We start from the raw sequence: 27,321 nt of genomic DNA on the forward strand, positions 1-27,321 counted from the left end.
CAGCTGATATTGAAAGTATAAACTTAATTACTTTTATACTATAAGTGAACTTATTTAGATAGGGTTGTGGCACATTTTATTCTTTCTCTTTCAGGATTCACAAGTCACAGGATGCACATCCATGTCACACAGGCTGTTTTCATTTCAAACCACATTAATTGAGGAAAAAATAAATGTTAAAATAATAGTCAAAAACCTTATGTATACAGCTGCAGTCTCTCTCTCTCTCTCTCTCTCTCTCTCTCTCTCTCTCTCTCTCTCTCTCTCTCTCTCTCGCCTGCTCGCTGTCATGCCACAGAATTGAAGAGGCTAAATAAATAAATTAAAACTCTGAAGAATTTAGCCAGACCAAAGTATTCAAACAAGTTAGCATCTGAGACATAAAAAATACAAAGGTGCAAGAAAGACCTGGTCAAATTAAATACAAATCATGTGTCAGAAATATGAATACAACCTAAGGATTTCAGTCAAATAAAAAGGTTTTTTGTCTGAATAATGAAAATGTCGAAATTAGTAAATTTGATAAACGAACAAGAGTAGCAATTGTGACAACCTAATAGAACCGAGAAAGCGACGACCGAGAAGGCGACATGACGTCATCTGTAATCGACGCACGTGCTTGTGTAATGTGGACTAAAGATGGCTGCTGAGATGCTACAGTTTCATGAAATGGGTCTAGACGACCGGCTTTTAAAGGTAGCTAATCCTCTAACGTTGATAGAAAACCAAAGCCCAGTTGTTGGTAAAACTTTGGACTCTTTGCTGAAAGATAAAACCTGAGATATTAGAAGAATTTGATACAACAATTCGAATTTGTCTCGGCTCTATCAGTTTCTCATGTTATGCTAACGTAGATGTAAAAATAGAAGTTAAAACTAAAATAAATCACATTTTATGGGACTTTCTATTATATTGCTTTATTTATAAACAACGCCATAAATCTAACAATTGCACTGCACACTCTGTAGTGAACCCCAAAAGGAAAATTGCAGTAAAGGTAAAATCATCTGCCAAAGTTTCACTTATTTCACTTTTAAATCGGATAATGTGGACTTTAAACTCCATGTGCTTATCTGCCATCGCTACGTTTTAGTGACAACATAGGCTCAAAGAGCTGTTTTATCTGCTTCGTGAAGTTGCGGATATTATTGGCTTTACCAAACTAGTTAGTTGATTGCTAAACACTTAACATATTTTCAGAAACAAAATATAAGAAGAAACTGACTATATTCTGAGTAGCACCACGTTAATTCAGTGTCTTTGCTCAGGCGGTTGCAGATCTGGGCTGGTCTCAGCCAACTCTGATCCAGGAGAAGGCCATCCCTCTGGCTCTGGAAGGCAAGGACATTCTGGCCCGTGCTCGGACTGGATCTGGAAAGACTGCCGCCTATGCTATACCCGTCATACAGCGCATCCTGGCCTCCAAACAGGTGGGTCACAAGCAGTAGCAACGATTTATGTAGATCAAATGAAATCCTTTGTATGGATCAACACTAGCTTCTTCTTTCAGTCCATCTGACCCTGTCTGGTGTTTTCCTCAGTGTGTTCGTGAGCAGGACGTAAGAGCTCTAGTTCTGGTACCAACCAAAGAGTTGGGTCAGCAGGTTCAGATCATGATGAGACAGTTAACATCCTACTGCTCACGAGACGTCAGAGTGGCAGACATATCAGGCAAAGCGGATGTGTCGACACAGAGGTTAGTCTGTGGTTGTAATGCTGAACATAATTGGGGCATTTATGTTAAATCTATACATGTAATATTGTTTCTGGGCAGACCCATCCTTATGGAGAAGCCTGATGTGGTTGTAGGAACACCATCCCGTGTGTTAGCACACCTCAACGCTCAGAACTTGGTTCTGCACTCTTGCCTAGAGATGATGGTCGTAGACGAGGCTGACCTGCTCTTCTCTTTTGGCTTTGAGGCAGACTTGAAGAACTTACTGTGGTGAGAATGAACATGTGTGGAATGGAATTAGACACTAGACACAGTAAGAGCGTACTAAAGATGAACACATGTCGTTGTTATGAGATGTATTTTAATTATTCACTAGTTTTATTCAATTGATCTGTTTAAACTGTGACCCCAGCCATCTCTAGAGTTATGTTGGTTTTTTCCTCATGCATCACAGTTACTTTATGCATACATTTGCTGCTGTGTAGATGTCTAGTAAAGTGTTTGATAAAATCGTATTCTTTACAGTTGCCTAATATGAAAATCTCCTGGCCAAAGTCATTTCTTTCCTGATAATGACGTGAAGCAATACTGTGTTTTCTAGAAATCCTGATGTGTTGTCAAATGGAAAGGCTAGCTAAAGCAAGGCTAATGCTAGCTCACTTCCTTTCAATTCGGGTCATGACATATTTTCTTGTGGTTCTGGTTAAGAAAACATACTAAAAACAGTGTTTAGACTTTGTTCAGCCATAAACTTAGTGTGAGCTGCATGGTAGCACTGTTGCCTCGCAGCAAGAAGGTCACCGCTTTGAAATCCGCCTGTATGGAGTTTGCATGTTCTCCCCTTACAAGTGAGTTTTCTACAAAGGGAAGGAAAGATAGCAGATGGGTAAACACTCTGATTATTTAAAAAGCCACACAGATCTACGTCAAACTATAAACTTGTATTCATGGACTCACCCATCTTGGTGTGGAAGGCTGTTGTTGGTTTTATGTCCAGGAGAGAGCGGAGTTCATCTCGGCTAGTAGAAGCTAGGTGTTAGCATTAGCAACTCCACCACACAGCAGAACTCCTCCAGGCTTGTATTATTTGCGGAGATAAAACATCAATGTTGCACAGCAAACAGAGTCAGTGTTAGAGTCACGTTGCTGTTAGCCATTCTGAGGAAAGATGTCCAAATATCATGAAATAAGACTCCAACTCCTGCTGTCTTCTGCTCCCTACTCCTCTCACTAACCTTTACTTCCTGAAATAGAAACCCCGGGCCTTTTTCCCACAAAAAAACTACTTGGTTAGCATTCATTCCTACCACTGCAAATGTGTTGGGAAAAAAGAAGTGTATGACCAATTTAAGAAAATCCAGATGTGTTCGCCTGGCAAGCCATCCCATATGCTGAGAAAAATATGACAGTCTAGATTTTAGGCTAGATGTGTTTGGTTGCATATGAACAAATTATCTAACACTACCTCTCATTTAAGAACAAGCCCATTGGTTTTTTATTTCTGACCGTCATGACTGAATTCTACCATAAACTGCATAGATTATCCAACAAACCCATAATCCTAATTTAGTCATCTGATATATTGTGTCATGTCACACAGACCCATGCTCAGAGAGAATGATGGATCTTGTGTTTTTTCTTTATTTATTTTTTTTCTTGTGTGTTTTAACAGCCATCTGCCAAAGATCTACCAGTCGTTCCTCATGTCGGCTACTTTCTCAGAAGAAGTCCAGGCTTTAAAGGAGCTGCTGCTTCACAATCCTGTAACATTATTTTTGTGCTCAACATTCATGAAACGTGGTTTTTACTGGCTTAAATCTAACCTCCAAAGCTTTTCTCAGACACTGATCTGTTTATAGATGTTTTCCCTTCAAATCACTTTTTGAATATGGTATGGATATCTGATATCTGGAGAAAATGTTACCTCAAAATCTGACCTTGGTAGTGAGGAAGTATTTTTAAAAGTACACATTTAATGGTGTGAGTTAAACACTCATACTTGGATACATGTTTACAGGATAGAGTGATACTCCCAGATCTAAAGAAGATGCCTTTTGCCCACCATTCCAACCTGTTTAACATGTTCAATGTTGTCTTCTCGTCTGGATCTGTGTCCCCACAGGTGATCCTGAAACTTCAGGGCTCTCAGCTCCCAGACAGCAGTCAGCTGCAGCAGTACACCATCAAATGTGAAGAAGAGGACAAGTTCCTGCTCATCTACACGCTGTTGAAACTGCAGCTGGTTCGAGGAAAAACGCTGATGTTTGTGGGAGCAATGGATCGAAGCTACAGACTCAAACTGTTCCTGGAACAGTTTGGCATCCCTGCTTGTGTCCTCAACTCTGAGCTGCCCATCCAGTCCAGGTGAGGTTTACTGAGTTTGTCATGACAACATGATGCAGGACACTCGGGCCATCTACAGCACGCACACATGTGGCATCTGTTTAAGTTCAGATACAGTTTTTTATCAAATAGAGTCCAAACTTTTGTTTCCCGTTTTAGGTGTCACATCATCACCCAGTTTAACCAGGGCTTTTATGACATCATCATTGCCACAGATGAGCAGAGTTTGGCTTCTTCACAGACGACTTCAGGGAAGAAGAAGAAAAAGAGCAAAGAAAAGGGAGGAAAGTGAGTCGGGTCATTGATGTTTAGGGCAAGGGGGTGGAGTCACTAGTTGATCTAGAACTTTCTGCCTGCAGCCATTTTCTGGGTGTGGGGTCTGATAAAAAGTCAGAGACTGAGATGAATGTTAAACCATTGTTGTGTGTGTGTGTGTGTGTGTGTGTGTGTGTGTGTATTTGACATACAGATCACCTCACACTACGTTTGTCTTGGGTAAAGATCACAAACACAAGCCAACTGATTCTTTATAAGCAACAAAATAAAAAGATCCACATAGTCAGTCCGTGGTTCTGTAGTCTCCTTTAGCTCCCTCAAACAAGCGTAGGCCATGCTGATGTTCACTCTGGTTTTAGCTCTTTGCTTCACCTCCAAACACATTACTCTCTTCTACTTCCAGGCTCCACCATGATGCTCACAAAAAAGTTTTTTTCTTTTTATTTTTTATTCACAGTTGGAGAACTGAAAAAGCTAACTGCTAGCCTTTTATTTTAGCAACTGGCACTGTAAACAGCTACTGCCGTAGAGTCCTCCCACTCATGTTCTTACGAGCAGTTTCTGGTTAGCAGGGGGCTACAGAGTGCTGTCCAATGTGAAGTTGCTCAGGTTCATGGCTCAAGAACCACTGAAACCAGTTTGAAAGCAACAACTTAGAGTGTTGCTTTAAAGAGCAAGTCACCCCCTACCAGAATCTTATTCCACTCCCACTTCCTGTTTGAAAAATGCAACAAATGCTATTGCCTGGCAGACCGAGAGGGTGGAGCTGCTAACAAATACACACAAATACAAGCTCACAATGACATTATGACATCATATGGTATCAGCTGACATCATGTGATACTTGGCAGATTTAAATTCAAATGCAGTGCAGAGTTTTTACCTGAAGAGGGCACAACACTGACAGTTTTAGGTAGAATATTTAAATTTTAACTAAGGTGCACTTAAATGCCAAATTATTGACTAAATGTGTGCACAGCACGATCAGACACTCATTTATATAGTTTATCAGCAAAAAAAAAAGGTGATTTGGGGGTGACTTGCTCTTTAAACTAACTGGTTTATAACTGGGTGTGTTTATTTCTGATTGGTCTTTTTAAAGGGCCAAAGATAAAGAATATGGTGTCTCCAGAGGTGTGGACTTTCAAAGTGTTTCCAATGTCATCAACTTTGACTTTCCCACAAATGTGGAGTCCTACATCCATCGAGTTGGGAGGTTGGTATGATTCAAACACCTGCTGTGCTCCCAGTCTCATCCTGTTATACTTCTAATAACTGAACTTGGTTTTTGTGTTTGTAGGACGGCGAGAGCAGACAACCCGGGCACCGCGCTGTCATTCATCTCTCACACTGAGATGGACCTGTTGAGCCAGGTGGAGGAGGCTCTGAGTGGAGGTAACCATTAAATACGAAATTTATTCTGCAGTGAAGTTATTTCATTCTTGTTTCAGTTAGAGTACACAGAAAATCTGATGCAGTTGCAGAGATGTGGAGCATGTTTAGGGTGTATTATACAGAAGTGTGTGTTTAATGTTTCTACACCTCCAACAGAGAAGTTAACAGTGTTCTGTGTTTAGATTCAGCTGACCCTGTTCTCAAGCCGTACGAGTTTAAGATGGACGAGATTGAAGGCTTCAGGTACAGGTGCAGGGTGAGTATTATACATCACTCATCAGCACCCCCTGGTGCAATCCTCTCTCCTCGTCACACCTGCTCTCTGCTGAATGTGATGCTTAAAAAGCAAAGTATGTGTAATCGCTGAAAGCAGATTTACTACCATCAAGTAGTACACTCTCTGACTTGAACAGTTTTTTACTTAAATCACAGTTTTATTAGCAACAGGGGTTACCCCCTACCCCCTAGTGAGGTGTTTTTTTGTGTTTTTAGGATGCGATGCGGGCTGTGACGAAGCAGGCTGTGAGGGAGGCCAGGCTAAAGGAGATCAAACAAGAGCTGCTGAACTCTGAAAAGCTTAAGGTGAGACCCGCTCTGTGGGAAGTCGGAGGGAAAATGTTCAGACGTCACGTGTTCTGACTGAACAGCTCGGCTGTCCCTCAGACATATTTTGAAGACAACCCCAGAGACCTGCAGCTGCTCAGACACGACAAAGACCTTCATCCTGCTGTCATCAAGCCTCATCTAAAGAACATACCTGACTATCTCAGTAAGACACAGATATTTATGAAGGGGGGGAGCTTTTTGAGTGAAATCTGTACAGAAATTAAGCTGAAACGCTGCTGTTGTCTGGGTAGCAGGTGACGTTAGAACTTTATCCAGATACTTTCCATCCTCCACCGGTCGCCTGTGTATTTTAGGATTGATTTTAAGATACTGCGTTTGGTTTTCACAAGTTTAAACAATCAAGATGATTTTCATTTATAAGAGTGTTTACACTAACATGTGACCTGATGTGTTTATAAATAGAGCTCATTGTTGTAGTCTATTTCTTATTTGGATCTAGAGTCGTGTGGTGCTTTCGCATCTGGGCCGGCACAAACCCATCCTTGTAGAGTATATTGTGTTCACGCCTGGGTGTTTTCAGTGCTCAACTGACTCATTTTTTCAGACTTCCTCCTCCGGCAGTCTGCTTTAGGCTGAACTGACACAACACACCCGCTGCCGACTGATTGGCCAGCTGAAATTCACGCCTACCTTTAGGGGGAGCCTCTGATTGGCGGGTAGAATCAGCTGGCAGGGGTTTCCCACATGCACAAGTCATTATCAGTCTGGATGCTGGGGAGTAAACATGTCCTCTGACTGCAGCTCAAAGCTGCCGCTCCAGCTGCAGCAGCGCAAGGATGAGCGCACTCAGCTGTCTGTGTGTGTGTGTGTGTGTGTGTGTGTGTGTGTGTGTGTGTGTGTGTGTGTGCGTGCGTGCGTGCGTGAGTGAGAGAAGCAGTATGAAAGGTCTCCAACTCCGGTTATGTACCTTCACTCCATTCCAGTGTATAGTGCTTTTTGATGAGCAGAGAGGAGAATTACATTTGGAATACAATGGGAATGTTTTTGGATCCATACGTATGCATCATGCACTCTGGATTTGTCTGAGTCTAGGCCGTTGTCTTGATTAGCACGTACGCCATCTTTTAGTAGGAAATCCATGTTTGAACACAAGGCCTCTGCTTGTCTTAAAAATAGACTCAGACTGCCATTAGTGAAGAGCTCCTGCAGGGCTTCAGTGCCACCATTGTTTTAGCCACAGTATCATTGAAGAGAATGTCTGTAAATGTTAAATCATACATTTCTTATCTGCAGTTCCTGAGACCCTGAAGGGCGTAGTGAACCCGCTGTCGAGCAAGAGGAGGAGGAGGATGAAATTCAAACCAGGGGGAGTCGTCCAAAGCAGCTTCAAGGTTAGACTCAAGTGTCTCAGTCTGCCTCTGCAGAGTAGCTTTTAGGGAGCCTAAGCCACGCCCATCTACTTCTGAACTAAGGGTCCTTACCGCCAAAAAAATGAATGGGAGCCTATGGAGGGATAAAAGCTGTTTTCTGAGCTTGTTTGATAAGTGCCATGGAGTTAACATTGGATGTCCATGAATTTTAGACACATATTAATGCCAAGAAAGTGCTTATTTTGACAGGTGGCAAAAGTTACTTTAGGTTATGTGTGAGAAGATGTAGAGGTAGGGCTGCTCAATTAATCGAATTTTAATCACGAATACGATCTGAGTTTTGAACGATTATAAAAACAAAACAAGCCGATTATTTGCTCCTCCCACTTGCGCTGCCCTGAGTTGCAAATGAAGCGCTCCTCCCACTTATCGACTTTGACGCTATTTCTAGCAGCTTTTCAGACCCCCTTCTTGACTTTTTAATCCTAAAAGTACCTAGCGAACACCTCAGAAACATCTCTGGTAACCCTTAGCTACTTTCTGGATAACTGTCGTCGACATTTCCTGCAGGTTAGCTAAACACTCCGCCTCCGCTCCGGACCGTTCTTCAGGACATTAGAAAGGGAATGATGTAGTGATGTGTTGGTCGCTAAAGAAACGGCTCTCAGAGCCGGCTCCTTGTTGGAGTAACCAGAGTGAGTGACACACACACCGTACCTGCGGACTCCTGAGCCGCAAAAAACGGCTAAATGTGCGTGTGCGGCGTGCTAAACACACGTGCATCTTGCCCTTGATTGCCGTGAGAGCAGGTTGGGGGTGGGGGGTGCAGCTGTGGTTGGGACAATTATTACATTAACTGATGGACCTGTAAATAAATAGTTTATAAATAAGGTAGAATAAGTTCCTCACGCTGATAAATAATAACTAATCTCTCTGAGGACACGGTGCTAGTGCACTCTCCTACAGCACCTTGACACGACTACATAAATGTTATGCAACATTTTGTGAACATCAATTTATTTGCATTTATTTGTTATAAATGCCACTGTATAATTCTTGCTGTCAGTATTTGCAAGATATTGGTATTTGGGTCTGTACTGGTTAGACTTAAATGAGTTAAACCAAGGTCTGTAGCCCTTGGGTCATAAACTATGAGCTATAAGTATATTGGTCTTTTTATACTGGGAATCAGGAGTTATTTTAGTGATCATCTTGTTTCTTATTTAATTTTGTCCTGAATGTGCCCTGAGCAATTTTATGACAGAATAAAAACAAATAAAATCAACATAAATTGAAAAATCGTCTTAAATAATCGGGATCTCAATTTCAGTCACAATAATCGTGATTATTATTTTTGCCATAATCGAGCAGCCCTACGTAGAGGACTACAAATGTTCGTCTCACCAAATTGATGTAATCAAACCAGACATAGAAATTAGTTTAGCAAGCTTTGCATCCTTCAACCAGGATGAAAAAAGCAGCATTAAATGTGGCCATGTGGTAAGTAGCAGCTACTCTGGGGAGTAGAGACTGCTGTGACGTCTGTAACATCAACGTCTGATTTGCAGTCTTTTAAAAATGTTTTACATGTTTGCTAATAAATCTCAAATGGCATGACAGAGAGAGTCGAAACTCACATCATTACGTTTCATTTAAATTGAAGTACATCAAATGTGTGAATCAGGCCGTTGGGCAAAGCGGATTAGAGGATAGCTTTTATAGCCCGTTCACTTATGAGCCAACAGGAAGGGGAGGAGACTTAGGCTCCCTGTTGTTGTCTACTGAAAAAATGTAAAAATAAAAAAATAAATGGTTGATTCATTAAGAAGTAATAAAAAAATGCAGTTTTTATTTTATTTATTTTTTAAATGGATATATTTTTGTCCCAGATATTTATAAAGTTTAGTCAAGTTTGACTGAAGAACTGAATTTCATTAGCTTTTGGATTTGATTTAAATTATTCCTTTTGTCCCTGGCAGAAGAACGTGAGAGGGAAGAATCCGCTGAAGAGTTTCCGGTACACTGGAAGGAAAGACAAAACGGGCAAAGCGGACCCATCCTAGCTGGAGCTAGAGTCCTGGATGGTATAAATAAGAGACATGTCCACCTGGAGGACAGTTTGGGTCCAGTGGGTGGACATTTTATACTATTTACCATGAAAGGTAATGGACTACAGACACTTGTGAGGACTGAAGAGAACTTTGTTCTTGACAAATAAAACCCCTAACCCTCCAAAGAAAAGAATAAACACAAACTTTTAAATTTGGTATAATGTATCTGTTTTGGATATATTACTGAATGATAATTAGAATGTTTCTGTTTTCCCAATCTGTGTAAATCTAAACAGTTTTTTTCTCTAAGGAAATAAAAACATTCCTGATCTGAGGATGGAGTTTTCAGAAAGCACCCTAAATCTGAAGTGTCTGATGTTTTATATCAGCCATAAATACTTCCATAATCTGCCACTTGTATGAACAGCTGTTTGCTCCTCAGCATCACAAACAGCGGATGCATCAACAGATGCAAATGAAGCTGAAGATAATATATAACAAGCCCTCTGAGATTGGGTTAGAAAAGGTCCGCTTTCTTCATTAAACCTTTAAAACTCTGAACAGCACAAGCAGTAAAATCCCATCAGGACCCTGATGGGATTTTACTGCTGAGCCCATTTAAATGTATTGTCAACACAGTTTGTGTTTTATGGCAGTTACATCTTGTTATTGTTTAAAAAAACATGACATATATTATAGTTGGTGTTTTTGTTGGGCAAGACATCATTGCTGAAGGATTCTAACTCGCGGTACAAGAGTTCCTGGGTTGAGAAACAGGATCCCTTCAGGCTCCTGTGTCGGTCCTGAGAGGAAACGCTTCATAAAGGCTTTTATTGCTGTAGGACGTTTCAGTTTCCTCAAAGGAACCACCACTTCCATCTCTGTCCCATCTCAAAGCTGGTGGAGACCCCACAGTTATCCTCAGTACCTTAAATACTGAAGAATGATATTCCATAAATTATTCAATTCGATTCAAATGGTGACAGACGTGAAAACCTCAACAACTGTACCTTGAGTTTCTGGCAGATGTTTATAAAGTCTCTTCTGCCTGATCCAGATGTGCAGCATTCACACGATTTTTCAAATGAAACAGCCCACCCCCACCTGGGGACAACTCCCGAGTCACCAAATGGGAGGGAACCAGAGTAACCTGGAAAAAACATGCAACCCCACAAAAGGGCCTCTGTCAGGATTTGAACCTGCAACCTTCCTGCTGCAAGACAGCAGTGTTGTGACGACTCTGGTGAAGAGGAGGCACTTGACTCAACTGTAGCAACCATCTTCGACTGGGTTTAATCTAACAGTAAATCATAGACAACTCTGCAGCGGGCGACAAGGCATTGAAATGAACAGGAGGGACGGAACAGTCCAATCCATGTTTATTTGAGCGTACAAAGCAGAATTAATGACACCCAAGGCACAATTAGTTTTATCTACTGGAGAAATCACTACTGTTAATCAGACACCTCCAGCTGTGGTGGAGGTCCCGGCGTACGTACAATCAGTTAAACATGGACACAGAAGAAGAAGGCAACGCACGGTAAACATGGTGTGTTCTACAAAACAGATCTGTACTGCATGTAAACAAGCTGCAAGCTCCAGTCAACACGGAGCTCCACTAGGTTTATGAGCAGCGGTTGGCACATTAGAGATCAACATTAGAGATCAACATTACTGAGTCACTCATTAAACATCTGCGATAAAAGATGAAGCTCCCATTCTTTGTAGGCGCCCGTAAGGCATCTTAAAACGAGAGAGGATTTGTAAAGGAAGTCTGAAAGCAGAAAACTTGTAGAAACACTGACATTTAAGGTGAACGGAGATGTGAACATGTGATTTAACCTCACACACTGCCCGTGATGAAGCCACGTAGAGGCTGACAGACAGGCACTTATACAGTCACGTAAATTAACACCAGACATCTTTGCTCATTAAAGATAAACCCTCCATCTCGGCAATTAAAGGATGTGTGCGTTTCAAAATAAATTGTGAAATAATTAAATATTTATGAATAAACATTTGGACAATCTCAATTTAAGACATTTCGTTCTTTTTTTGGTCATCATGTGACCCCTGAATGTCAAGTTCTGTCAGGTACCTAATACAATCAACAGCTTTATTTAAGAAAATATCTCAACAATAAAAGGAAATTAAAATGTTGGATTTGTTAATTATGTTCAAGTATTTGTTACTAGTGTTTAAATCACACTATGGATTCTCTACGTGCGTACAGCATTAGTTTGTGCTGACAGCGCTCACTTTAAATGCTGAGCAGAACTAAATAAATGCCCCGTTGTTTCCCTGAGCTGTAAAGGAATCTTCCTCTATGGGGTTGGAGATAACAAAGGGAGGCCGTTGCAGCAGTTTTAGCTTTGTGGGCCCCTTTAGCAGCTCATGCTTCCACTGCTGCTGTAAAAAAAAAAAAAAATCAAGAATTAAATCAATTAGTTCCTTTTTTCTGCTTGAACACACTGGAAGGTAGATATCAGAACCAGGAAGCAGGATTTAAGGAGACGGGTTGTGGCCTATTAGAAAAGGTGGATTTGAAGTTGAGTAGCACCAAGGAGTCCATCTCAGTCCGTCTTCCACACCATGTTCAGGACTTTCACCACTTCCTCGTAGATGATGAAGACTATGGCAACATCCATACACACTCGGCCCAGACGAGGAACCGTACCTTTGTAGAACCTAGAGAGAGAGAGAGAATGATGTTGGACTGGAAAGTGGAGGTCTGCTGAAGCTGCTTTAGGAACATTAACCTTATTAACATCATTATGGTGAAATGACCTCAATGTTGGACAAAACCAACAGAACATGGATGGTTTTGTGTTTTCTCATTCCTTTGCTGTAAATAAATAACAGAACAGTCACCACTCATGAGTGTTTCACTTACGCCATCGGTCCTTCATACTTCATAATCTGAACAGCACAGTCAACTGTGCTCTTGTACTTGTGAGCTTCAAGCCCCTGTAAAAAAACAACAAAAACATTAGAAAGAAACCTTTTAGGGCCGCATTGGTAGCAAACGTGTCCACGAGTCCAACCTGCATCCTGGTTTTAATGACATCCAGCGGAGTGTTCCCAAAGACGCTGGCAGCACCAGCGATGGCTCCAAACAGCCCAGTTATCAGAGGATTGATGGCCTTGTTGGGGTCATCGCCTTAAGAAGAAACACGATTTATGAGGCGTTTCTTTTAGCTTGCGTGTGGTGATTTTAGAGGTGTATTCACTCTTGCACCTTTGTACCAGTTTCTCATCGAGGTCATGACGTAGAAGCGGATGGCCTGATTGGATCCTTGTTTTAACACGGTGGCTGTCAGTCCCTGATAGGTCCCCTTCAGCCCTGATGACACAGCAGAAATACATCTTTACCACTAGAATAAAGATGAAAATAGCTGTTTAATTGTTTAAAAGAATAAGAGAGCTAGATATGTAAGTGGAGCTGAATTACCACTAGGGGGCAGTGTGACCCAAGAGCTTACCTTCAGCCCTGATGATCTCCCTCACACCGTGAAAGAAACCTCTGTACTTTGGGTTTGCAGAAGTTTGATCATGTATGAACTTCACCTAAAAGGATTCAACATCAAGATTATTTTCTGTGTGGATCACAGTGAAACTAAACCTGGAGCGTCAACCAGACAGAACTAAGGAGCCAAGTCAGGGTCATCGGATTTGTTTATCGAAAATAAAAGCTGATCTTGAACTTTGAAAAATAAAGTTGTATAAGTAAAAAAGAAGTGAAACTAAACTGTATTTCTGTTAGAAGATTTAAGTCAATCTAGCTTTTTATTCATTCCTGTACCAGTTTCTCATGGAGGTCAGATTTTTTAATATATTTTGAGTTTTCACTTTTATATATTTTTTATCATATTGTGAAATTATTATTTGCCAGTTTCTGATTTTACACTTTGAAGTTCTTCAGGTGAACCACACTGGGGTTACCCAGTGACCGTAGGGATTGTCTACACCTCGTGTGTGTTTGAGAATACAGCGCTATTTTATTATTCCGGCTACTTTGTGTCACGTGTTGGCTGAGAAGCAGAGGAACAAGAGTTGTCAGTAGTTTGTCATTTCACCACGTGCATGTATAAATACAACACATTAACCTCCAGAATTCCCATAAATCCTCAATGCAGCATGAACAAGAAAGACCCTTCAGGCTCATGTAGGAAACCTCAGTCATGTCACACGAAGCTCCGCCCCTTAAGCTATATCAGGCGCAAACGTTTGAAATAATAATAAAAATGTCTGTTTTTGTACCTTAACGGTCTCCATCGGACACACCACAACCACAGCTTCTGCGACTCCAGCTCCAAGGCCACAGAAGAATCCTCTCTTACTGTCCAGCTTCCCACTTTCATCCCGCATTTTGTTACTCAGAAACTCAAACATCCCAAATCTGCCAAAGGGACAGAAAACGAGATGAAGTCCCAGTGAAAGTATCATAGACATCAGCACACTGGTGAAATGACATTGCTGCATTAGACACATGCCCATGGGGAGCGGTGAGCTGCAGCTGTGGCTGCGCTCGGGAACTAGGTGGTGGTTTCACCCCCCAATCCAACCCCTTAAACCCGAGAGTCAAGCAGGGAGGCACTGGGTCCCATTGTTAAAGTCTTTGGTATGACCAGACTGGGATTTGAACCCCCATCTCACCACACACTACCACTAGGCCACTGAGAAGGTAAGAACTATTAAATAAAAAGATAACCTGTCAAACAGTTAAACTGAGATACAATTTAAACTTTTTGTGCCATTTTGAAGTATTTCTGTATAAAAGTTACACAAAATATCTACCAGTTGTAGACATTTCCCTGAACAGCCTCTGTTCAGAGAAATAAAGTTTAAGTTCTTTAGGACTGATGAGCTATTGGAGCTCAGCCAAGACCAAAGCATCTAAAACAGCTCTAATCTCCAAAGTTCACATAGGGAGCCTAAGTCACGCCCATGTACTCACGCACCATGGGTCCCCAGAAGAACGAAAAATGAATGCAAGTCAGTGGGGCTAAAAACGCTATTTCCTATGCCAGACATTTCACATATGATGTCCAAGAATTTTAAAGAAGCATTCTGATGCTAAGAAAGCGCTTATTTTTCTACGTATTTTAGGTTTTGTGTGAAAATACGTCCAAGACTACAAATGCGCATCACCCAAGTGACGTAATCGAGTCAGACTTCGAGAAGAGCAGAGGAAAAATGGCTGTAAGTTTAGCAAACTTTGAATCCTTCCCTCAGGAAGAAAGAACCACCATAAATCTGGCCATTTGGTTAGTAGCAGCTACTCTAGGGGAGAGGAGACTCTGTGGTGACGTCACATAAGCAGCACGTCTGATTTGTAGTCTTACAAAATTTAACAAGTTGATAAATCTAAAAGTACGTGACAAGCATGGTCGAAACACACATCATTACTTTTCATTGAAATGGAAGTACGACATATCTAGGGTCTGAAGCAAAGCGGATTAGAAAATGGCGTGTTTAGCCCCGTCAACTTGCATTAATTTTTTCGTTCTTCCGCGGACCCATGAGCCGGCCGGAAAGGGACGAGACTGAAGCCTGGGGCACATCGGAGACAGACGTGCCCCATCGTGCCTGCGGTTTTGAGAAGTAAAGTGGTCACACAGAACGTGCCGCTGAGCGCTTCTTGAAAAGTCGCACAATAGTCACAACATCACGCAGGACTTGAGAACAGGAAGCGGGAAGTGACTATTGCTTATACTTGATCAGACTTGCCGTCGTGTTTTGTGAGACTCCAATCCATTAAAAATGGGTAAGTACGCTATTCGTTAGAATATTTTAAGATCAATAGTACTTTAAAGTGATCAAAACTGTGGCTGGGTAAAGCCGTTCCATGTCGTAATGTCTGTTGTAAAAGCACTCCACAATGTTGTGAACAGACGCGGCGCCGCGCTTGAGGTAGGACTGGCGCCTACCTATCCCCGTGTAGCCACTCTCATTAACTATAATGGCTTCTATTTAAAATGATGGCGTGGGTGCGGTGCTTCTGTTTCTGGTGTGCCCTAGGCTTTAGGCTCCCTATAGAAGTTATTTGTTAAAGTTAACACCCCCGTTACTCTCACTTCAACAGAAACATTGCAGCAGGCTATATTTATGTATGTACTTAACATTTAATAGGAAACTGACAAGGTTTATAAAATTACATCACTTTTGTAAGACAGCAGCAACATGCTTGTTTCTGGTCCTGATCTGACTAGCCGTTAGCTCATCAGTCCCGTAGGACATAGACCAACTTCTCTGAACAAAGGCTGTAAGGAAAGTTATCTACAATAGATAAGGTAATTATAATTTATAACTTACACAGACACACACTTAAAAGTGGCTGAAAATCCCATTACAGGCAGCTGATTGAGAAGCTCTAAACACATTTGGCTTTGTTTTTCTCATCTCTCTCACATGAGTGCGTGTTTGGTAGAGAAGGTTCAGTACCTGACGGCTGCTTTAGGTATGGAGCCATAGAGCAGCGAGCTCAGACCTCTGTAAAGCCCCCTCACCCCATGGCTGTTCACCGTCTGCTTCACACAGTCCACTGTAGGGAGAGCGTTTAGGAAAAGAGACAAACTTATTTACAAGAAAAATAAATCCCGCCACGACAACACGAGTGAACTTCAGTTCTTTACACAAGACTTGACAGAAAAAACAAGTTCAGGTCGTTTAAAGTTCAAAGGTCAAAGATCACCTAACTGTGTAAATCACGTCTATTTGCGTTTGTGTTTTAACCTAAAACTGCTATAAAAGCAGTTCAGTACAGAGAGAGAATGGAGACACGTTTGGTTCAGCTGATCTTTTATCTCTCGTTTTCTGTGACAGTTGCAGTAAACCCTACTGAATGTGGTGGGTTCCTGTTGTTTTATAAAGTATTAAACAACTATGGGCCATTCCCATCTGTACCGGGTCGGCCCGGGCCGGGTAGCCCCAGTCGGCCCCAGCCTGGCCCGGTTGATTCCACACATCCTTGTCTTAAGCCCATGTGGGCTGATTCTACCCACCAATCAGAGGCTTGCTCTAATGGAAGGTGTTAATTTGCTGTCAGCAGTGGGTGTGTTGGCCCTGGTCGGCCTGAAGCAGACCCCCTCGAGAAGAGGGCTGAGAATGAGCCTTGGTTGGCCCGGAAAAACACCAGGCCACCCAGATATGTAAACAACCTACGCTACCCGGCCCGGGCCGACCCGGTACAGATGGGAATGGCCTATAAACCTGAAGAAATCCAGTTACACCGATTAGATCTTTGAGGAGTTATAGTGCTGATACACACTCAACACATTTTTATAAACTTTAATATTTTTAAAATAGGAAAGAATGAAATGATTGTGTATCTACATGTTATATTTAGAGGAGCCCTTTTCTTTATTATATGTTAAAGATTTTAGTTTCATTTAGTGAATTCTACAGTTTGGGTCAGAACACCTGAGCTGATGGCCTGAGGTATCTAAATTAGATGTGACTGTTAATAGAACATTTTGACCTTGTTTCTCACAAGAGTCATAATAAACAAATAAAAATAGCATAGTGGTCACTGATTGTGTTTCTGGTCTATTGGAAATGTTTATATTTAAACTGGTCAAGTTTGCTGCTTCAAATCACGGTCGCAGTTTTCCATAAATCAGAGGTAAAAAGTTTGGGGAATTCTGGTTTTACTGGTCATACATTTTGAAATTGCAGAACTGCATGATGCAAAAACTTTATGATAAGAACCAGAAACTCTGAATGTTGAATAATACAGACTACAGTTAAATCATCAAAGTCTTTGCATTTTTACTAACGTACAAATAAAGAACTATTTGGAGCAAAGATAAGATGTAGCACTCAGAGGTTTGTGAAATAAAATAATCAGAAGCTCACCGATTCCTCTGTATTTGGGAGGATTTGCTTTTTCGTCCAGCTGCAGCTGAGTTTTAACATACTCTGTTGGGAAGGTGATGCAGATCTCTATGCCTCCTGCAATCCCACCTGAATGAACAGAAGAAACAGCTCTCCATGAACATGGTTTCATTTGGAAAACTGAAACAGAGTCCACACACGTGAGTTTCAGAGTGAAACAAAAGCCCTTTTCACACAGCAGTCACTCCATACAGGCAGAAAAACTGCATGCTTTCATTAGAGATGTTCCATTAAAGATACTTTTTGTTTTTGAAGGTGATTATCTGTTCTACAAGTTAATATTTCGCAACAGGAATGACTTAAAATCTGCCTCACAGCATGTTTTTGTCATCTTTTTCTTATTTTTCCAGTTTTTTAAATTGCAAAAACGTAATTGGAAGTTAAATGAATGTGTTCAAATGTGACATGAAAATATTTTCACTTATACAGAGTAAAATCAGTAAAAATATGTGAAAATAATCAGGTTTTGTAACATTTAAAACAAAAATCTCATTACATTCCTTAAAATATGCACCTGTGTGCACACGTGTGTGTGTGTTCTTGTACTTACTACATACTGAGGACCATTTACACCATTTTCCCTACAATGTGAGGACATTTTTTAAAGTGAGGAAAATTTTTTGGTCCTCACTTTTTTAGAAGCTTGCCAGAAGCTTACTATACCAGTTACAGGTATGGTGTGAATTAAGTTTCAGTTAAGGTTAGGATTAGGAATAGATCAACATTGGTTATGGTTAGAGTTGGGGCATGGGTTAGGCATAGTGGAGTCACAAGAATGAATGAAAGTTAATGGAGGGTCCTCACTATGATAGAAAGACAGACAAGTGTGTGTGTGTGTGTGTGTGTGTGTGTGTGTGTGTGTGTGTGTGTGTGTGTGTGTGTGTGTGTGTGTGTGTGTGTGTGTGTGTGTGTGTGTAGCCACATGCTAAATTGGTTATTTTGAATGTTGCTTTGGGTGAAACAAAAAGCTGATCTGCAGCTCCTTTACATTCAAATCCTGATCAATTTAAAACACCCTAAAACTGTGGTTTTGATCTGACAATCAAACCGTGATGAGACCAGTGCTACTCCCAAATAGGGATCAGACACCCATTCTACAAACCCCTAAAATCACATGTTTTTAAGATTAGTAATTAAGATAGGTGACTGAATGTCAATAAGTCCTATGTCATTTTATACTTTTCATGAATGTAAAATACACTAAAAGTGTAAAAGACACTAAAGTAGTTCTATATACTAATTTCCATACAGCTGTACTTTTATAAGTAACAATTACCTAATTAAATTTTTGAATTTCTGTTGTAGTTTTCTATTTTGATGAACCACCTTAAGCTGATCAGCGGCATGCTGATCATGTGACTACACATGTGACTACCTTTATCAGCAAATACAGGGTACCATTGCAAGGTGTGGCATGAAAAGGGCTAAAACTGTGTTATTAAACTCAGAAAACACTAGTAAGTTTAGGGGAAAATACATACACATAACTGTAAAACATATTTAAATCACACGTGTTGCAACAGGTAATAAAAACGCACAGAATGTGGGAAAAGTGCAGCTACACACGTAAACACCAAAAACAAGGCAAAGTCAAATCCAGATACAATTTAGTAGTTTTTACGGTTCCAGTGAGATGAAAACAGAGGAAAAGTTGTTAGTGAATGAAAAATTATCTAAACGTCTTGGTGCTGAACCAGGCTTGCCTTTAGAGCAATTCCACCTTAAACTCCAGGCTCACACGTTCAACAGCAAACATGCAGCCGGCAGCTGATTGGCTCAGCTGATCTGAGCATGTACAGATACTCCCCTTGGCCTTGCTCCAAGTCAAGGGGGTGTGTAACCTCCAGACCTGGCACTGTTCCCTAAATTACTGAGCAACCACAAGGATTCACTGGTCTGTGACTGTGAGAGGGCTTGTTCCCCTTAAATCTAACAGAAGACACACTTTTGCAAAAGTAAACACAAAGTTTAAATATTTCATAGCATCAGCTGAAAAGTGGGAGAATTGTTCAAGTTTACATGAGTCTGCTAGAAGCTGCCTGGACTGTACTGGAGTTAAAAACTGAAACTGACTCTTTTTGGATAATTTTAACCCTTTAGCATGAAACCGTCCATATAAATTAGGCAATGCATTCTTTGTTGAGGCTTTTAACATGCATTTCTAAAAGGTCATGCAGATAACACAGCAAGTGGTTTAAGAAACACTCAAACAAGTCAGGAGTTTTGTGCTGAAAAGGTCACCAGATTACAGCTTTGCAAACCAAACCTTTGAGTGTGCTGTGGGTGCCAGTTCTGCGTACCAACAGTGCTTGTTATAACACACCCAGACGTTTGTTTAATTAGAAGCTAGCTCTAAAATAGTACCTATACGTTAATGTAGACTCAACACCACAGTGCACAAGATGATCATCAGCAGAAAGGACTTTGTGCAGTACCTGCAGCACGTCCACATATTCAAGCTGAGGAGAGACAAAGAACCAGTTTATCGAGGCCAACGTGTATCAGCACACTTACACAATCAAGCTTTAAAGATGGGTTCTGTAAAAAGGTTATTACTGACCACCATTTAACCCATTTGAGATTGCTACTTTAACAACCTTAGTTTTTAAAAAAACAGAGATTAGTTCTGCATAGATCAATAAGCTAACAGCTAGTCGCAGTAGGATCAAGATCAAAGTGGATTGTTGTCAATCAACTCCAATCTATCTGACTTAATCACCATTCATGCATTGCTTTTATACAGCCATAAACTTTCCATTACATATTACTGGTTGAAAAACTAGTTCATGCATTTATTACATCAAGACTGGATTACTGTAATTCATTACTCTCAGGAAGTCCACAGAATGTAGTTAAAAGTCTTCAGCTTGTCCAAAATGCTGCAGCTAGAGTTCTGATGAGAATTAAAAAGAGAGATCATATCTCTCCTGTCTTAGCTTCCCTATATTGGCTACCTGTTAAATTCAGAATAGATTTTAAGATCCTTCTTCTCACATATATAGGTCTTAATAATCAAGCTCCATCATACATCAGTGATCTGATTGTTCCATACGTTCCTAACCGAGCACTTTGCTCTCAGACTGCAGGTTTATTGATGGTTCCCAGAATATCTAAAAATAGGATGGGAGGCAGATCTTTTAGCTATCAGGCTCCTCTCTTGTGGAACCAACTTCCAGCTTTAGTCCGTGAGGCAGACACCTTGTCTACTTTTAAGACTAGGCTTAAATATTTTTTGATAGGGCCTATGGTTAAAATCTGATGTTAGCCTAGATCTGTTAGTACAGTCGGTAAAGACGGCTCTCCCTTGCCCTGCCTCCAACATGCCTCCATCTAAAAGGCTAGGTTATCCAGAGATCTCTGTAGTTATGCTGCTTTAGGCTTAGACTGCTGGAGGACATAATGACCACTTTCCACACTCTACTACTTTCTTCTACAATCTGCTCTTTAACTGTATTATTTCCTGCAATTTCAGCTGTTAACTTTATTTTTTCTCTAAGTGTTTTTCTCCCCAGAAGAAGCTACATTAATGTTCTGCTGAGCTGTGGTGGCCTCATGGATGGGGCCATCGGCTTGAACACTGTTGCTAACCACTTAAACATTCTCCCTCTCCTGATAATAACTTTTTACTTTCTTTGTGCTACTGCTAGTTTACCCGTTTAATTACAGATTCACTAGGATAAATACAATAAAGTTTATCTCTCACCAAATAGAATATTTACTAAGAAATCACATTGTAACCATAGAAACATTACTTGATATACATGTTGTGTGTGTGGGTGGGCTGGTGTTGGGTGTACGCATGTGTCTGCTCTGTCTTCTCGATGCCCAGTGAGTCGTGGTGGATGGCTGCTTATACTGAGCCAGGATCCTCTGGAGGCTTCTTCCTGTTAAAAGGGAGTTTTCCTCTCCACTGTCGCTATGTGCTTGCTTAGTATGAGGATTGCTGTAAAGTCACTGACACTAGTCAGCGACTTGATGCAATTTGCTGGGTTCCTTATATAGGAAACTTTTTTCTGATTGGCTTAATAAACTGACCTGTATTGGAATGTTTATTATGTGAAGTGCCTTGAGACGACTCTTGTCGTGATATTGCGCTATATAAATAAACTTGAATTGAATTGAATTTAATTTATTTACAATGATAATTTGCCACTAAATTAGCTGTGATCACTTAAACAATGACATTTTTTACATTAGAGTTGTTCTCAGAAGGCAGAAATCTGGCCCTGCAGGAATTTTACCTTTAGTCAGTTAAACTTTCCTGTTGGAACTGCTGTGTGGGATGTAGTGACACTTTAGTGACACAAACTGGAAACAACTGTCAGGGCTGCTAAAAAAACGCTGATTCTAATCTTTGTGAAACTTAAACAATTAATCCAGACTAGTGTTTAAATGTAGGTGATGTCTAAGTGAATTTATAGCTAACTAATAAACTGTCTCTACATTTTCAATTTTGAAAGAATACAGGATACATACAGCTAGCATTTATAAGCAAGAAAAATCAAGATGATTAGTGAATTGGGTCTACTTCTACAGACAAACATAAAGCTCGTGATTCTTTTGTTTCAGCTCTTTTTTGTCTAAATTACGCTTTTGGGCTGTACCATTCTGCCTGGGGGAGTTAAGACACCACACTGTGACAAAAGGAATAGAACCAGTTTAAACTGCTGACACACACACACACACACACACACACACACACACACACACACACAAAGATTTGAAGTAACAGATAAAGACTGTTACGTAACGGATCTATAATTTGACTTTGGAAATTTTGGAAATAAACGTATTTTGTGTCTTACAGAGAAAAATGGATGACCAGACCCCGAGAAGTTAATAAAAACAAAAAGATGGACTTGTTTTTAATAAATAAATAACCCAACAGGTGACCCCACACATCTCTCTGTAAAGTACATCTTTTGTTTCACCCCTCCTGGCTCAGAGCTCGTCTTACATTTCATGCTGACCTCAGAGCAGTTACTGTAACTAATCTTAAGTAACATCAAAGTGGAAAACTCGCCTTGGCTGGCGTGTCACAATCTAGGATGTGTGCTCAGGCTGAGCAAAGTGCTTTGTCATGGTGGCTCAGGATGCTCAGGGCCCCTGAGTAAACATTGTAAACACTAGCAGAACCACTAATGGGCTCAGACAGCTCCAGAGCGGGCTTTTAATTAGAACCTCTCATGTTTAAATGTGATCAGTATGAAACGGCGTTTGTGCTAACAGTCCTGATGATGCAATAACTCTGGTACAGGCTGTGTCGTGCAACGTTTGGTCACCTGTCACTGATTGACTAAAGAAGCAGAAGGTGAAAGTGGTTTGGGGTAAAGTCTGAAGAACACGTGGACCCACGACGAGAGTAGCACGTTTTACAACACCTTGCTTGTGAAATAAAAATAAAATAACTCATGAATCTTGGAGTAGATAAACACCTAACCACATTTCAGTGATACATTTTTAAGTTTCCTTCAAAAGGTTGTCAGCTGTAAATCTTCTTCCTCAGCACTCTGCCCAGCTTTTAGTTTCACCGGAAACTATAAGTCATTGAATATTAATTATTTATAACTTCATAATAAAAGTTTAACATTGCATACCAAATATAGGCTGATGCTCTTGTATTGTGATTAATTAAATACCTTTAAAGGTGTTTGGTAATACTTTATAATAAGGGTCCCTTTATCAATGTTACTTAGTGCATTATTAAGCATTAATAAAAGATTTAATAAAATAAGTAACACTGGACTACTGGTCTTTCTGTTTTATTAAGTACATCCCAAGAGTAGATTACAAAAGGCTTAAAAGTGGCAATGTGTAAGTTTGACTCATAAATTATATTTAATTTATCTTGTTTTATCAGTATTAAAGAGATGTGATCCAGTCATAATCTGTGGTTCAAGGATGGGTTTACACAACACAATCCAAGGCCAACATCTAGATTTCTTTGATGACTTGATTTCCATAAGATGTTTGGAGGCAGTTTTGTTCTTTAGTAAGTAAGTAAGTAAAAGTTTATTTATGAAGCACCTTTCGCAGATATGAATCACAAAGTGCTGTACAACATGAGTAAAATCAGGGCAAATGCCTCAAACCGATAAAAACAGATCATAAAAAAACAATAGCAGTGACAAAATAGTAGACAAAATCAGGAGTAAAAACAAAGTCAAGGTATGAACAAAGACAAAGCCATCTTTCAGAATATTTAGCGAGGGAACGCCTGGATGAAAAGGTGAGTTTTTAAATGTTTTTTTGAAGACCTCTACAGTTTTGGAGAGACGGAGTTTTGAAGGCTGACTGTTCCAAAGTCTGTTCCAAAGTCTGGGGGCAATAGTCTGAAAGGCCCTGTCCCCTTTGGTTTTTAGTCTGGTTAGAGGAACAGCCAGAAGGTTTTGAGATGTGGATCGAAGGTTCAGTGAAGTGGTGTGTGGGGATAAAAGCTCAGACAGATAGCTTGGAGCCTGGTTGTTAAGAGCTCTATAAGTCAGCACTAAAACTTTAAACTGTATTCTAAATTCTACCGGGAACCAGTGGAGGGACTGTAAAACTGGAGTGATGTGAACTCGTCTGCTGGATTTGGTTAAGAGTCTGGCTGCTGCATTTTGGAAGGCTTGAAGGCGTGAGAGGGAGGTTTTGCTGAGACCAGTAAAAAGAGTGTTACAATAGTCTAAGCGTGATGACACAAAGGCATGGATGATTTTTTCCAGATCTGCAGTTGAAACCAGTTTACGAACTTTTGAAATGTTTCTCAGGTGAAAGAAACAAGAGTGGGAGATGGTTTTGACGTGTGAGTCAAAACTTAAAGCTGGATCAAAAATAACTCCTAGGTTTCTAATGTTGGCCTTGGCTGTTGGGCAAAAGGAGGCAATTTCCTGCTCGATTTTTGGCTGAAGTTCCGGGGGTGCAGCGATCAGGGTCTCTGTCTTGTTGGCGTTGAGAACAAGAAAGTTGCTGGACAGACAGTTACTGATCTGGGTCAGGCAGAGTACAAGGGTGGCCAGCCTGTCCAACTGGTGTGGCATAAAGGACATTTAGAGCTGAATATCATCAGCGTAGATGTGGTAGGAGATGTCTGAGAAAGACTGAATGATGCCAGCTAGGGGAAGAATATAGAACGCAAATAGTAGAGGCCCTAGAACTGAACCTTGTGGGACCCCGCAGGTAAGAGAGGCGGTGTCTGATGAAAAATGGTAAAATGGTAAATGGCCTGTATTTGATATAGCGCCTTCTAGAGTCCTGGAACCCCCCAAGGCGCTTTACAACACAATCAGTCACTCACCCATTCACACACACATTCACACACTGGTGGGGATGAGCTACAATGTAGCCACAGCTGCCCTGGGGCGCACTGACAGAGGCGAGGCTGCCGAGCACTGGCGCCACCAGTCCCTCCGACCACCACCAGCAGGCAACGTGGGTTAAGTGTCTTGCCCAAGGACACAACGACAGCGACAGACTGAGTGGGACTCGAACCTGCAACCTTCCGATTACGGGGCGAGCACTTAACTCCTGTGCCACCATCGCCCCAGGTTTCTGACTTCACTGCGAGAGTTCTGTTGGTGAGATAAGAGGAGAGCCAGTCTAGAGCAGAACCTGAGATACCAGCCAGAGCATTTAACCTGTTCGGTAGAACAATGTGGTCTACAGTGTCAAAAGCTGCACTGAGGTCAAGCAGGACCATGACAGAGCATTTCCCTGCATCAGCAGCCATCAGGAGGTCATTATGCACCCTTGCTAGAGCAGTCTCAGTTGAGTGCTGCTTCAGAAGGCCAGATTGGAAGGGGTCAGAGATCTTTGATTTAGAAAACCAGGATCTGAGTTGAGTTTCAACAACCTTCAAGTACTTTACTGATGAAAAGTAGCTTAGAAATGGGCCTAACTGGTGGAGCTGGCGTCAAGGTTGGGTTTCTTTAAGAGAGGACTCACCACTGCATTTTAAGGTAAAATGGAACACAGCCTTGACTCAGTGACAGAGACAGAGGGAGGTAACACATCTGATGAGCATGATGAGAGTTTAATCTGTATTATTATTGAGGTTAATTCATTTAATGTGATTGGGGAAATGTGCAAATGTTACATGTTTTAATCATCAAAATAAGTTATTGTGTAAATTTCTAACATTTTATTTCTAACTTTAAACATTTCTTTAAAAAGTAGGTTATAAAATGTCATAATAACCTCAAAAAGTCCCATAATGCATCTACCCTTAATGTTTTTTAACAGTAAAACTTCCCGTCTAAGCAGATGTTTTCTTGCGCTGAATTAAACGGAAACCAGTTTAACCCCGCAGCGGCTCCCCAGCCCTGTCGCTGCTGCCCCAGCCCCGCAGCAGCTCCCCATTCCCGCTGTCAGACTCTTACCTGCCAGAATCGCCTTTCCGGGATGCGTGAGTTTGGCTTTTCCCGCCGGAGCCGCAGCAGCCAAACACCTGGGTCTGTGAAACGGACTCACAAAAGTTCTTGGCTCAGACATGACCCCTGGCCTAACTTTTTAAACTTAACTCAGGCGTACTTGAGTACTGTGCTGCGTTCAAGTCCTCCTGCAGTCTGGCTGCGGTGTGCTGGAGAGGCTAGGCGGACATTCAGACCATAGCAGAGGCGCAGCTGACCATTGGACCTGGTGCTGATCAAGAGTTCATGGTGTCTGTGTACTTTTGACAAGACAGTTCCCTCCGTGGCACTCACACGGAGGCTGATAGTGTCGAGTCAGTCAGTGCTCAGGGCGGGGCGGGAGGGCATGACACTTCTACTCTCAACCACACGGAAAAAACGCCATGTTTTGAAAAAACAGATTTAAGGTGGACCGGCGTTGTTCTATGACTGACATACTTACCAGCAGAGGGCGCTATTTTCCATTTCAGTGTCATAAACTGCCAGTTAAGTCTGGCTTGCCAGGCTAATAAACTGCCGCTTTTGATCAATATGAGGGTCTTTCGTGATGTTTCAGCCTCTTTAATCTTTTGTGTGTAAAGGTTATGAATACTTACTATCTTATCCACTGAAGACAGCTTCATGAAAAGCATTTGTTTGTAGAAAATGTAACGTTTTCTACAGGACTGATAAACTAATGTTCAAACTCAGCCAAAACCAGTTTATTGTTCCTTCCTTAAAACAAAGTACATTTCAAAATTTTCATGGTTGTTCATGTGATAGTACTTTATAAACTTTTGATAAATAGTTCATTTTTATTACATGACATGAAACATATTTTTTTTACATTTTTTACAACGTTTTTGAAGCATTTACATGAAAAGTAAATGTTAGAAATAGATCCAAAAATTGCTCAATATTCAGCCTCACCAGCTTAATGGGTAATTGGCCAATTGGTACTCGCTCACATTTTCTGAACCACCTGTTCCTGATTAGAGAGCCTAACTCCAGCATTCAAGAGGCAAGGGACAGCCAGACTGGACAGGTCACCAGTTCATCACAATGACAGAGAGACAAGTGATGCATGCAACTGTTCATACACTCACATGGACAATCTAGAGTTGGCCATTGGAGCCAGAGAACTTGGAGAAAACCCATGCAAACACATGGAGAACATACTAACTGGGAAATGAATTTGTGACCTTCTTGTTGGAAGGCAGCAGCGGTACCATTTGCGCCACACTGCTCACCTGTGCCACCCACCTGCACCGCCCACCTATTCTTAGAAATGGGCTTTTTTTGGCATCATTGCAAAGAAGCAATTAAAATATCATAAATCTGACATTTTTGCAGGTTTGTGAATTGATCATTGCTAATTCACA

The 27,321-nt window shown here is 41.1% G+C and overlaps 2 protein-coding genes across 2 annotated transcripts; one reads left to right on the plus strand and one right to left on the minus strand.

Moving 5' to 3' along the window:
- The first annotated feature begins 564 nt into the window (after positions 1–564).
- Positions 565–10,035, plus strand: ddx56 (DEAD (Asp-Glu-Ala-Asp) box helicase 56). The gene is made up of 14 exons (XM_015975505.3): positions 565–696; positions 1,269–1,430; positions 1,542–1,696; positions 1,775–1,945; positions 3,348–3,438; positions 3,798–4,039; positions 4,178–4,306; positions 5,397–5,510; positions 5,595–5,689; positions 5,872–5,945; positions 6,182–6,271; positions 6,353–6,458; positions 7,550–7,647; positions 9,606–10,035. Exons 1-14 carry the CDS (start codon positions 640–642, stop codon positions 9,687–9,689), a joined length of 1,668 nt encoding a protein of 555 aa, XP_015830991.3. The 5' UTR covers positions 565–639; the 3' UTR covers positions 9,690–10,035.
- Positions 10,036–11,774: 1,739 nt separating this feature from the next.
- On the minus strand, positions 11,775–26,203 carry slc25a1b (slc25a1 solute carrier family 25 member 1b). The gene is made up of 9 exons (XM_015975518.3): positions 25,931–26,203; positions 17,535–17,642; positions 16,122–16,221; positions 13,938–14,076; positions 13,160–13,244; positions 12,916–13,020; positions 12,722–12,837; positions 12,571–12,644; positions 11,775–12,365 (listed from the first exon to the last, which is right to left on the minus strand). The coding sequence occupies exons 1-9, from the start codon at positions 26,040–26,042 to the stop codon at positions 12,251–12,253; spliced, it is 954 nt and encodes a 317-aa protein (XP_015831004.1). The 5' UTR covers positions 26,043–26,203; the 3' UTR covers positions 11,775–12,250.
- Between the last annotated feature and the right edge of the window lie 1,118 nt (positions 26,204–27,321).

Source organism: Nothobranchius furzeri, chromosome 6 (genome assembly GCF_043380555.1).
Source record: "Nothobranchius furzeri strain GRZ-AD chromosome 6, NfurGRZ-RIMD1, whole genome shotgun sequence".
NCBI classification, from domain to species: domain Eukaryota; kingdom Metazoa; phylum Chordata; class Actinopteri; order Cyprinodontiformes; family Nothobranchiidae; genus Nothobranchius; species Nothobranchius furzeri.